This window comes from Sebastes fasciatus, chromosome 10 (genome assembly GCF_043250625.1).
Source record: "Sebastes fasciatus isolate fSebFas1 chromosome 10, fSebFas1.pri, whole genome shotgun sequence".
NCBI lineage: Eukaryota > Metazoa > Chordata > Actinopteri > Perciformes > Sebastidae > Sebastes > Sebastes fasciatus.
In genome coordinates this window covers 20620103-20633356 of record NC_133804.1, presented here as the reverse complement: position 1 = coordinate 20633356, position 13254 = coordinate 20620103, and the positions used below count along the sequence as shown (strand labels likewise).

The window sequence follows — 13254 nt, the reverse complement described above, 5'->3', positions numbered from 1 at the left end:
TATAAAGCTGGTGTTTGTTGATATAAGTGGAAGTAATTCGCTATTTAGAATAACACAATCAATCGCGACCAAGGAGTTACTTCAACCTGATCTTTGCCGGAAGAAACCCTGGGCCTCCTGTAAAACGGATAGTTTGAAGAACATTTTTATAAACAAAGTGTAGTTATGAGTGTAGCTGTCACAGTATTATTATTTTTTTAATTAGAAATTATTGCGCAGACTTTCGTGAGTCTTTGCTTTTACATGGTTCGCTGTAAAACATGTTTTTCACTCTATCTTACTGTCACTTATCAGTAAGTGATGGATATTAGAGCTCCATTTGTGAGTCAGCCGAGGGGGAGGAGGCTAACGGTTTAGGTGTAAGAATAAGTCGGTGTTAACTTTTGTGAAACTTTCACAAACTCAGGTTAGTACAGTCTAAGAGCGTTGGCAAAGAGAACAACACAACATTTACCATCTTTGTGCCATTAGATCTGCCAAATCTGACGGTATCTGTCCATGGTGCTGAAACGCTCCTCAGGCGCTCAGACACAGCAGCAACTGGAGATGTCTTCTTCTCTTCAGCCATGTTCTCTGTATTTCCACATAATAATTATGATAATGATATACAGTATATGTAGGCTAATGAAAAAGTTGTTGTAAATTGCGTAATTCCCCATCTCATAGTCTTAATACGAAGCGTTCAATAACCGCTTTATATTATAATAATATGTTACAGTGTTGTACTAAAGTTTAGCTGGTCTTTTTCAGAGGCTCAAACTGTAATATTTGTTTATCTATAGCCTACCTCCTGGATATAAAAATTTTAGGAATCTCAAGCAACGACAACATCCAAATCTCATGGAGCTCAGTTGTGCTCGGGGAACATATTTACCGAACATGCGCATTTCATTTGAACGTGATTGAATATTATCTTAATGTGATTTGAGACTTTGTGAGGAATATTTTAATGTGAAGCTAAAAATTGGCTCATGGTGTCGCTGTTGGCTGACAGATAATAGACTCTCACCACTCCACCCACTACTACTACATAGATATCAGCTGCAGATTTTCCAGAGAATGGCTTACATTTCGGAACATATTGTATCGAGTACATCGCTGTGAAGTGTTGGATTTTTGGTGTTTTTCGACAGCTTTTATTGTTTCGCACTGGAAAGTATAAATTGAAGAGCTGAGGACGCCTTTTTCTGTCAGGATGGGAGACAAAGGATTTCCAGCGCTTCGTCTGATCCTCTTCTTCGTTTCCTTCATTGTAGCGCTACACCTCGTTAATGGAGACCTGAGTTATTCTATTCCTGAAGAGATGAAACGCGAGTCTGTTATTGGAAATATAGCCAAAGATCTCGGTCTGGATGTTAGGACCTTATCTTCCCGAAAGGCCCGTGTTGATTTTGAGGGGACTCGTAAACGGTACTGTGATATTAATCTGAGTACCGGAGATTTGATCACGTCGGAGAGAATGGACAGAGAAAGCCTTTGTGGAAAGAAACCCTCGTGTGTTGTGAAAGTAGATCTGGTGTTAGAAAATCCTCTGGAGCTTCATCGACTAAGTCTTCATGTTCAAGATGTAAACGACAACTCGCCAAAATTCAAAAAGCAATTGATTGAAATGGAAATAAGGGAGTCAGCTGTGAAGGGAAACCGCTTCTCCATCGAGGAGGCCCATGACGCAGATATAGGTCAAAATGCTGTTCAAAGGTACAACCTACAAAAGAACGACAACTTTATTCTCGCTATTGACAGTAACAAGGTTGAACTCGTACTAGAGAATGAACTTGATCGAGAGAAACAAAAGGAGATTAACTTGCTCCTTACAGCTCTAGATGGAGGCTCTCCTCAGAGATCAGGTACTGTAGTCATACACGTCAGTGTACTGGATGCTAATGATAACGCCCCAATGTTCAGCCAGGCCGTTTATAAAGCCAGTCTGCCTGAAAATTCTCCTCCAGATACCATAGTGATTAATGTTAGTGCTACTGATGCAGATGAAGGAGTGAATGGAGATGTGACTTATGATTTAAGTCATGTATCTGATGACGATGTAAATGTATTTTCTATTGATCCTAAAACTGGAGAAATTAAAGTAACTGGATTGATTGACTTTGAAGAAAGGAGTTCTTTTGAAATGAGGGTGGAAGCCAAAGATGGTTTAGGACAGACCTCATACGCAAAAGTTATAATAGATGTTACTGATATGAATGATAATACTCCAGTGATATATCTGAAGTCACTGACTAACCCCATACCTGAGAACGTGTCTCCTGGTACAGAGGTGGGTATCATTAACGTGCAGGATAGAGACTCTGAGAATAACAGACAGGTCCGCTGCTCCATTCAGCAAAACGTCCCTTTTAAGTTGGTTCCTTCTATTAAAAACTATTATTCTCTGGTGACCACAGGACAACTGGACCGTGAACTAGTGTCTGATTACAACATTACAATCAGTGCCACTGACGAGGGCTCTCCACCTCTGTCCTCCTCTAAAACTGTTCAGTTATCTGTAGCAGACATCAACGACAACCCACCTGTGTTTGAGGAACAGTCCTACAGCGCATATGTGAGTGAAAATAACAAACCTGGCTCCACTTTATGTTCCGTTACTGCTCGAGACCCCGACTGGAGACAAAACGGTACAGTGATTTATTCTCTGTTAGCTGGTGAGGTGAACGGTGCCCCGGTGTCCTCCTATCTATCTGTTAACGGAGACACGGGGGTGATCCACGCTGTGAGGTCGTTTGATTATGAACAGTTCAGGAGTTTTAAAGTCCACGTGATGGCCAGAGACAACGGTTCTCCTCCGCTCAGCAGCAACGTGACCGTCAGTGTCTTTATATCGGATGTGAATGACAACTCTCCTCAGATACTGTACCCCGCCCCGGAGGGCAACTCCTTCATGACCGAGCTGGTCCCCAAAGCTGCTCACGGAGGCTCTCTGGTGTCCAAAGTGATAGCGGTGGACGCGGACTCCGGACAGAACGCCTGGCTGTCCTATCATATAGTGAAATCCACTGATCCGGGACTTTTCACTATCGGTCTCCACAGCGGAGAGATCAGGACACAGCGGGACATTTCTGAGTCTGACAGCATGAAACAGAACCTTATTGTGTCAGTGAAAGATAACGGACAGCCCTCTCTCTCTGCCACCTGTTCCATGTATTTACTGATCTCTGATAACTTGGCTGAGGTGCCAGAACTGAAGGACATTTCTTATGATGAGAAGAACTCCAAGCTGACCTCTTATCTGATCGTCGCGCTGGTGTCTGTGTCCACCTTTTTTCTGACCTTCATCATCATCATCCTGGGTGTGAGGTTTTGTCGCAGGAGAAAGCCCAGACTGTTGTTTGATGGAGCAGTTGCCATCCCCAGCGCTTATCTCCCTCCTAATTACGCAGATGTTGACGGAACAGGAACTTTACGCAGCGCTTACAATTATGACGCCTACCTGACAACAGGTTCTAGAACCAGTGACTTTAAGTTCGTCAGTTCTTACAATGACAACACACTGCCTGCTGACCAGACTCTGAGGAAAAGTCCATCAGACTTTGCTGAGGCGTTTGGGGATTGTGATAGTTCTCCTGAGGTAGGAACTGTTCAAAGTACTTCATTGTTCACAATGCATTTTGGCTTTTTTTAAATATACTGTATGTCTTACTGCAGCATCTGTGCGTTCTATTACCCATATTACCACCCTTTTTAGTATACCAGAAAAAAAAATGTTGATATCTCCGAAAGTGAGCGTGTGGTAGCTGAAGCAAACCTTTTGCGTAATGGAAAGAAATGTATTTGCTTTTGGTTTCCGTCTACTTTGTGAATTACTTAAGACCATTATTGTGTGCCTATTATCCTTTAAACCACGGGACTCATAACTTGGTGTTCATTTATGAGATGTTTTTTTTTTATTTTTAATTTTACGTTCTTGTCCACACAGTTTTCAATTATTTTGAGGTCCTCCGTCAGAAAGATAAGCTTTGAATGTGATTACTTGACGACATAGTTAGTTGTCATATGTAATTTAGTTTGTGTGTTTGTTTCATAAAGCTGGTGTTTGTTGATATAAGTGGAAGTAATTCGCTATTTAGAATAACACAATCAATCGCGACCAAGGAGTTACTTCAACCTGATCTTTGCCAGAAGAAACCCTGGGCCTCCTGTAAAATGGATAGTTTGAAGAACATTTTCTATCAGCAAAGTGTAGTTATGAGTGTAGCTGTCACAGTATTATTATTTTTTAAATCAGATATTTTTGAGTAGGCTTTCGTGAGTCTTTGCTTTTACATTGTTTGCTGTAAAACATGTTGTTCAGTCTGTCTTACTGTCACTTATCAGCAAGTGATGGAAATTAGAGCTCTATTTGTGAGTCAGCCGAGGGGAAGGAGGCTAACGGTTTAGTTGTAAGAATAAGTCGGTGTTTACTTTTGTGAAACTTTCACAAACTCACGTTAGTACAGTCAAAGAACTCTGGCAAGGAGAACAACACAACATTTACCGTCGTTGTGCCATTAAATCTGCCAAATCTGAAGGTATCTGTCCATGGTGCTGAAACGCTCCTCAGGCGCTCAGACACAGCAGCAACTGGAGATGTCTTCTTCTCTTCAGCCATGTTTTCTGTATTTCCACATAATAATTATGATAATGATATACAGTATATGTAGGCTAATGAAAAAGTTGTTGTAAATTGCGTGATTCCCCATCTCATAGTCTTAATACGAAGCCCTCAATAACCGCTTTACATTATAATAATATGTTACAGTGTTGTACTAAAGTTTAGCTGGCCTTTTTCAGAGACTCAAACTGTAATATTTGTTTATCTATAGCCTACCTCCTGGATATAACAAATGTGAGAAATCTCAAGCAACGACAACATCCAAATCTCATTGAGCTCAGTTGTACTCGGGGAACAGATTTACCGAACATGCGCATTTCATTTGAACGGCAGTGAATATTATCTTAATGTGATTTGAGACTTTGTGAGGAATATTTTAGTGTGAAGATAAAAATTGACTCATGGTGTCGCTGTTGGCTGACAGATAATAGACTCTCGCCTCTCCACCCACTACTTCTACATAGATATCAGCTGCAGATTTTCCTGAGGAGCGGTTACATTTCCGAACAGATTGTATCGAGTACATCGCTGTGAAGTGTTGGATTATTTGGTGTTTTTCGACAGCTTTTATCTTTTTACACTGGAAAGTATAAATTGAACGAGCTGAGGACGCCTTTCTGTGTCGGGATGGGAGACAAAGGATTTCCAGCGCTTCGTCCGATCCTCTTCTTTGCTTCCTTTATTGTAACGCTGCACCTCGTCAATGGAGACCTGAGTTATTCTATTCCTGAAGAGATGAAACGTGAGTCTGTTATTGGAAATATAGCCAAAGATCTCGGTCTGGATCTGAGGACCTTATCTTCCCGAAAGGCCCGTGTTGATTTTGAGGGGACTCGTAAGCGGTACTGTGATATTAATCTGAGTACCGGAGATTTGATCACGTCGGAGAGAATGGACAGAGAAAGCCTTTGTGGAAAGAAATCCTCGTGTGTTGTGAAAGTAGATCTGGTGTTAGAAAATCCTCTGGAGCTTCATCGAGTAAGTCTTCATGTTCAAGATGTAAACGACAACTCGCCAAAATTCAAAGATAATTTGATTGAAATGGAAATAAGCGAGTCAGCCGACAAGGGTAACCGCTTCACTATGGAGGAGGCCCATGACGCAGATATAGGTCAAAATGCTGTTCAAACGTACAATCTACAAAAGAACGACAACTTTATTGTCGCTGTTGACAGTAACAAAGTTGATCTTGTACTGGAAAATACACTTGATCGAGAGAAACAAAAGGAGATAACTTTGCTCCTTACAGCTCTAGATGGAGGCTCTCCTCAGAGATCAGGTACTGTAGTCATACACGTCACTGTACTGGATGCTAATGATAACGCCCCAGTGTTCAGCCAGGCCGTTTATAAAGCCAGTCTGCCTGAAAACTCTCCTCCAGATACCATAGTGATTTATGTTAGTGCTACTGATGCAGATGAAGGAGTGAATGGAGATGTGACTTATGACGTAAGCCATGTGTCTGATGACGACGAAAATATATTTTCTATTGATCCTAAAACAGGAGAAATTAAAGTTACTGGTGTGATTGACTTTGAAGAAATTAGTTCTTTTGAAATGAGAGTCAAAGCTAAAGATGGTTTAGGTTTGTCCTCTTACGCCAAAGTTATAATAGATGTTACTGATATGAATGATAACGCCCCGGTTATATATCTGAAATCACTGACTAACCCCATACCTGAGAACGTGTCACCTGGTACAGAGGTGGGCATCATTAACGTGCAGGATAGAGACTCTGTGAATAACAGACAGGTCCGCTGCTCCATTCAGCAAAACGTCCCTTTTAAGTTGGTTCCTTCTATTAAAAACTATTATTCTCTGGTGACCACAGGACAACTGGACCGTGAACTAGTGTCTGATTACAACATTACAATCAGTGCCACTGACGAGGGCTCTCCACCTCTGTCCTCCTCTAAAACTGTTCAGTTATCTGTAGCAGACATCAACGACAACCCACCTGTGTTTGAGGAACAGTCCTACAGCGCATATGTGAGTGAAAATAACAAACCTGGCTCCACTTTATGTTCCGTTACTGCTCGAGACCCCGACTGGAGACAAAACGGTACAGTGATTTATTCTCTGTTAGCTGGTGAGGTGAACGGTGCCCCGGTGTCCTCCTATCTATCTGTTAACGGAGACACGGGGGTGATCCACGCTGTGAGGTCGTTTGATTATGAACAGTTCAGGAGTTTTAAAGTCCACGTGATGGCCAGAGACAACGGTTCTCCTCCGCTCAGCAGCAACGTGACCGTCAGTGTCTTCATATCGGATTTGAATGACAACTCTCCTCAGATACTGTACCCCGCCCCGGAGGGCAACTCCTTCATGACCGAGCTGGTCCCCAAAGCTGCACACGGAGGCTCTCTGGTGTCCAAAGTGATAGCGGTGGACGCGGACTCCGGACAGAACGCCTGGCTGTCCTATCATATAGTGAAATCCACTGATCCGGGACTTTTCACCATCGGTCTCCACAGCGGAGAGATCAGGACACAGCGGGACATTTCTGAGTCTGACAGCATGAAACAGAACCTTATTGTGTCAGTGAAAGATAACGGACAGCCCTCTCTCTCTGCCACCTGCTCCATGTATTTACTGATTTCTGATAACTTGGCTGAGGTGCCAGAACTGAAGGATATTTCTTATGATGAGAAGAACTCCAAGCTGACCTCTTATCTGATCATCGCGCTGGTTTCTGTATCCACCTTTTTCCTGACCTTCATCATCATCATCCTGGGTGTGAGGTTTTGTCGCAGGAGAAAGCCCAGACTGTTGTTTGATGGAGCAGTTGCCATCCCCAGCGCTTATCTCCCTCCTAATTACGCAGATGTTGACGGAACAGGAACTTTACGCAGCGCTTACAACTATGACGCCTACCTGACAACAGGTTCTAGAACCAGTGACTTTAAGTTCGTCAGTTCTTACAATGACAACACACTGCCTGCTGACCAGACTCTGAGGAAAAGTCCATCAGACTTTGCTGAGGCGTTTGGGGATTGTGATAGTTCTCCTGAGGTAGGAACTGTTCAAAGTACTTCATTGTTCACAATGCATTTTATCTGGTTTCATGTACTGTATGTCTTACTGCAGCATCTCTGCGTTCTATTACCCATATTACCACCCTATTTAGTATACCAGAAAAAAATGATGATACCTCCGAAAGTGAGTGTGTGGTAGTTGAAGCAAACTTTTTGCATAATGGGAGGAAATGTATTTGTTTTTGGTTGCCGTCTACTTTGTAAATTACTTAAGACAATTATTGTCTGCCTAATGTCCTTTAAACCAAGGGACTCATCACGTTGTGTTCATTTGTGAGATGTGTTTTTTTATTTTTTATTTTAAGTTCTTGTCCACATAGTTTTCAGGTCCTCCGTCAGAAAGATAAGCTTTAAATGTGATTACTTGACGACATAGTTAGTTGTCATATGTAATTCAGTTTGTTTGTTTTATAAAGCTGGTGTTTGTTGATATAAGTGGAAGTAATTACCTATTTAGAATAAAACAATCAATCGCGACCAAGGAGTTACTTCAACCTGATCTTTGCCAGAAGAAACCCTGGGCCTCCTGTAAAATGGATAGTTTGAAGAACATTTTTTATCAGCAAAGTGAAGTTATGAGTGTAGCTGTCACAGTATTATTATTTTTTAAATCAGAGATTTTTGCGCAGGCTTTCGTGAGTTTTTGCTTTTACATTGTTCGCTGTAAAACATTTTTTTCAGTCTATCTTATTGTCACTTATCAGCAAGTGATGGAAATTAGAGCTCTATTTGTGAGTCAGCCGAGGGGAAGGAGGCTAACGGTTTAGGTGTAAGAATAATTTGGTCTTTACTTTTATGAAACTTTCACAAACTCACGTTAGTACAGTCTAAGAACTCTGGGAACAACACAACATTTACCGTCTTTGTGCCATTAAATCGTCCAAATCTGAAGGTATCTGTCCATGGTGCTGAAACGCTCCTCAGGCGCTCAGACACAGCAGCAACTGGAGATGTCTTCTTCTCTCCAGCCATGTTTTCTGTATTTCCACCTAATAATTATGATAATGATATACAGTATATGTAGGCTAATGAAAAAGTTGTTGTAAATTGCGTAATTCCCCATCTCATAGTCTTAATACGAAGCCCTCAATAACCGCTTTATATTACAATAATATGTTACAGTGTTGTACTAAAGTTTAGCTGGCCTTTTTCAGAGGCTCAAACTGTAATATTTGTTTATCTATAACCTACCTCCTGGATATAACAAATGTTAGAAATCTCAATCAATGGCAACATCTAAATCTCATGGAGCTCAGTTGTACTCGTGGAACAGATTTACCTATTATCTTAATGTGATTTGAGACTTTGTGAGGAATATTTTAGTGTGAAGTTAAAAATTGACTCATGGTGTCGCTGTTGGCTGACAGATAATAGACTCTCACCACTCCACCCACTACTACTACCTAAACATCAGCTGCAGATTTTCCAGAGAATGGCTTACATTTCCGAACATATTGTATCGAGGACATCGCTGTGAAGTGTTGGATTATTTGGTGTTTTTCGACAGCTTCTATTGTTTCGCACTGGAAAGTATAAATTGAACGAGCTGAGGACGCCTTTTTCTGTCAGGATGGGAGACAAAGGATTTCCAGCGCTTCGTCCGATCCTCTTTTTCGCTTCCTTTATTGTAACGCTGCACCTCGTTAATGGAGACCTGAGTTATTCAATTCCTGAAGAGATGAAACGCGAGTCTGTTATTGGAAATATAGCCAAAGATCTCGGTCTGGATCTGAGGACCTTATCTTCCCGAAAGGCCCGTGTTGATTTTGAGGGGACTCGTAAGAGGTACTGTGATATTAATCTGAGTACCGGAGATTTGATCACGTCGGAGAGAATGGACAGAGAAAGCCTTTGTGGAAAGAAACCCTCGTGTGTTGTGAAAGTAGATCTGGTGTTAGAAAATCCTCTAGAGCTTCATCGACTAAGTCTTCATGTTCAAGATGTAAACGACAACTCGCCAACATTCAGAGAAAGTGTGATTGAAATGGAAATAAGGGAGTCAGCTGAAAAGGGAAACCGCTTCTCCATCGAGGAGGCCCATGACGCAGATATAGGTCAAAATACTGTTCAAAGGTACAACCTACAAAAGAACGATAACTTTATTCTCGCTGTTGATAGTAATAAGGTTGAACTCGTGCTGGAGAATAAACTTGATCGGGAAAAGCAAAAGGAGATTAATTTGCTCCTTACAGCTCTAGATGGAGGCTCTCCTCAGAGATCAGGTACTGTAATCATACACGTCACTGTACTGGATGCTAATGATAACGCCCCAGTGTTTAGCCAGGCTGTTTATAAAGCAAGTCTGTCTGAAAACTCTCATCCAGATACCATAGTGATTAATGTTAGTGCTACTGACGCAGATGAAGGAGTGAATGGAGATGTGACTTATCACTTTGGTCACGTTTCTGATGACAATGTAAATGTATTTTCTATTGATCCTAAAACTGGAGAAATTAAAGTAACTGGTGTGATTGACTTTGAAGAAATTAGTTCTTTTGAAATGAGAGTGCAAGCTAAAGATGGTTTAGGACTGACCTCTTATGCCAAAGTTATAATAGATGTTACTGATATAAATGATAATGCTCCAGTGATATATATGAAATCACTGACTAACCCCATGCTTGAGAACGTGTCACCTGGTACAGAGGTGGGCATCATTAACGTTCAGGATAGAGACTCTGAGAATAACAGACAGGTCCGCTGCTCCATTCAGCAAAACGTCCCTTTTAAGTTGGTTCCTTCTATTAAAAACTATTATTCTCTGGTGACCACAGGACAACTGGACCGTGAACTAGTGTCTGATTACAACATTACAATCAGTGCCACTGACGAGGGCTCTCCACCTCTGTCCTCCTCTAAAAGTGTTCAGTTATCTGTAGCAGACATCAACGACAACCCACCTGTGTTTGAGGAACAGTCCTACAGCGCATATGTGAGTGAAAATAACAAACCTGGCTCCACTTTATGTTCCGTTACTGCTCGAGACCCCGACTGGAGACAAAACGGTACAGTGATTTATTCTCTGTTAGCTGGTGAGGTGAACGGTGCCCCGGTGTCCTCCTATCTATCTGTTAACGGAGACACGGGGGTGATCCACGCTGTGAGGTCGTTTGATTATGAACAGTTCAGGAGTTTTAAAGTCCACGTGATGGCCAGAGACAACGGTTCTCCTCCGCTCAGCAGCAACGTGACCGTCAGTGTCTTCATCTCGGATGTGAATGACAACTCTCCTCAGATACTGTACCCCGCCCCGGAGGGCAACTCCTTCATGACCGAGCTGGTCCCCAAAGCTGCACACGGAGGCTCTCTGGTGTCCAAAGTGATAGCGGTGGACGCGGACTCCGGACAGAACGCCTGGCTGTCCTATCATATAGTGAAATCCACTGATCCGGGACTTTTCACTATCGGTCTCCACAGCGGAGAGATCAGGACACAGCGGGACATTTCTGAGTCTGACAGCATGAAACAGAACCTTATTGTGGCAGTGAAAGATAACGGACAGCCCTCTCTCTCTGCCACCTGTTCCATGTATTTACTGATTTCTGATAACTTGGCTGAGGTGCCAGAACTGAAGGATATTTCTTATGATGAGAAGAACTCCAAACTGACCTCTTATCTGATCATCGCGCTGGTGTCTGTGTCCACCTTTTTTCTGACCTTTATCATCATCATCATGGGTGTGAGGTTTTGTCGCAGGAGAAAGCCCAGACTGTTGTTTGATGGAGCAGTTGCCATCCCCAGCGCTTATCTCCCTCCTAATTACGCAGATGTTGACGGAACAGGAACTTTACGCAGCGCTTACAACTATGACGCCTACCTGACAACAGGTTCTAGGACCAGTGACTTTAAGTTCGTCAGTTCTTACAATGACAGCACACTGCCTGCTGACCAGACTCTGAGGAAAAGTCCATCAGACTTTGCTGATGTTTTTGGAGAGTCAGATGGATCTCCAGAGGTAGGAATATGTTTATTTATTATTTGTTTGTTTTACCGAAAAATGTAGATTCATTTTAACGCTTTTTTCACGTCTTGTTTGACAGGGTTGGGCATCATAAAATATTTACCCGTGTGTTCACAGATGTAAGGAATTTCGTTTTGGCATTTTATATTTTAGCTGTTGTATCTGGGAGAAAATATCTTTACAGTCTCACGGTTTGAAGTAACATTAACGCCTTCCATTATTTTTTTGTCCTGTCCTTCTCAGATGGGCTTTTGTCTGTTCAGAAAAAACAAATGAATGTTCCATTAGTGACAGTAGGGAGTATACTGTGTAATGTGAAGATATACAGTCAGTATGTCAGCCTAATGGTGTGGTGAAACTAGTATCTTAGACTTATTAGAGTATATAAAGACTATATCATAACATAAGTATCAACATTTATACCGTTATTGTGGTCCAGAAAACATACTATAATAATAATGATAATAATAATGATAGTAATCCATAGAAAATGACTGGTGACAGATAGGATGGTCCTTGTGGTGATCTTGTAGGGCATTTTCAAAAGTAACAGGCTTCTTTTTTGCATTTGTTTGCTGGTTGTGAAGATCTACCTCTTGATTTTTCTTGGCAGATAGGGTAATGTTATCCGTAAATTAAAACAGTTATACTATGTCAGCATTGTTTCAATTTAGAGTGATTAATCATGACTTCGACCCACCACACAGACTTTGTTCAGCTGCTCATCCTTCATTCATAATGGCACTATGTGGTATCACCTTTGCGATCCATGGGACATTTACAGTATATTATTATGAATGTTGGAGGTAGGGTTCAATACTGTCTGGGAATCTGGGATTATTTAACGGCATCTTTAAAGGACAGTTTGTCTGAAATATTATTCTAATATAAAAAAAAATCCTTCCGTAAAGTCATCTCACCAAGGCTTCTTACTATTACGATATTTTTTTTTTTTTTAGAAATATCACTTAGCTTTTTAGCATATAAATATTGCTGTATTGTGTTGTCAAATAGCCATAGTCTCCACTTTAGACTCGAGCAAGGTGGCTCTGGACAGGTTTTGTGCTTCTTTTTATTACATTGAACTTTTGTTGTGGCTCACAGATTAATCCTGTTTTCCACAGAGTTATGGTCAACCTTAAGGGAACGAGAAATTAGAAAAGACCACTTGACTTTACATACTGATAACTCAAAATATAACTTTCAAATTTAAGTGTCAATTACATAAATCTGTAAATCATGTTCCCAGCAAATGAATGAGAGATGCACGTTTTGCTATGTAGAAAGGAAACTGTTATGAAAATAAGATCAACACAGAACAGAGTTTACATAGTTGTAGAGCAAGCCAGCCAGCACATACACCATAAATCCATCTGATCTACACACCAGTCTCCTTACATGTGCTCTCCTCAATGGAGATGATACTGCTCAGGTCTTGCACCAGCTAACTTTAGAAGGTTATCACAACACATATTGACATGTTTTAAGATCTGACCCCTGTTTATCCAGTATTAGGTGGTACCTCTTTTGAATTACTTTACAAAGTCCTCGGGCTATTTAGACCTGCTTCTTCCTTGGTGTAGTGTAAACGTGCCCTAGCCCTGGATCTATACAGATGAGGCACTGCAGTGCAAAGACTGATTTCATTCGATGTC

The 13254-nt window shown here is 41.4% G+C and overlaps 2 protein-coding genes and 1 pseudogene across 2 annotated transcripts; all 3 read left to right on the top strand.

The window, feature by feature from the left end:
- The first annotated feature begins 680 nt into the window (after window positions 1-680).
- Window positions 681-3930, top strand: LOC141774835 (protocadherin beta-15-like). Its single transcript, XM_074647650.1, has one exon. It carries the CDS (start codon window positions 1196-1198, stop codon window positions 3632-3634), a length of 2439 nt encoding a protein of 812 aa, XP_074503751.1. The 5' UTR covers window positions 681-1195; the 3' UTR covers window positions 3635-3930.
- A 990-nt stretch (window positions 3931-4920) lies between these two features.
- Window positions 4921-7985, top strand: LOC141775923 (protocadherin gamma-A11-like). The gene is made up of 2 exons (XM_074649661.1): window positions 4921-7615; window positions 7959-7985. The coding sequence occupies exons 1-2, from the start codon at window positions 5231-5233 to the stop codon at window positions 7983-7985; spliced, it is 2412 nt and encodes an 803-aa protein (XP_074505762.1). The 5' UTR covers window positions 4921-5230.
- A 1005-nt stretch (window positions 7986-8990) lies between these two features.
- LOC141775922 (protocadherin gamma-A11 pseudogene) lies at window positions 8991-12899 on the top strand (annotated as a pseudogene).
- The last annotated feature ends 355 nt before the right edge of the window (window positions 12900-13254 follow it).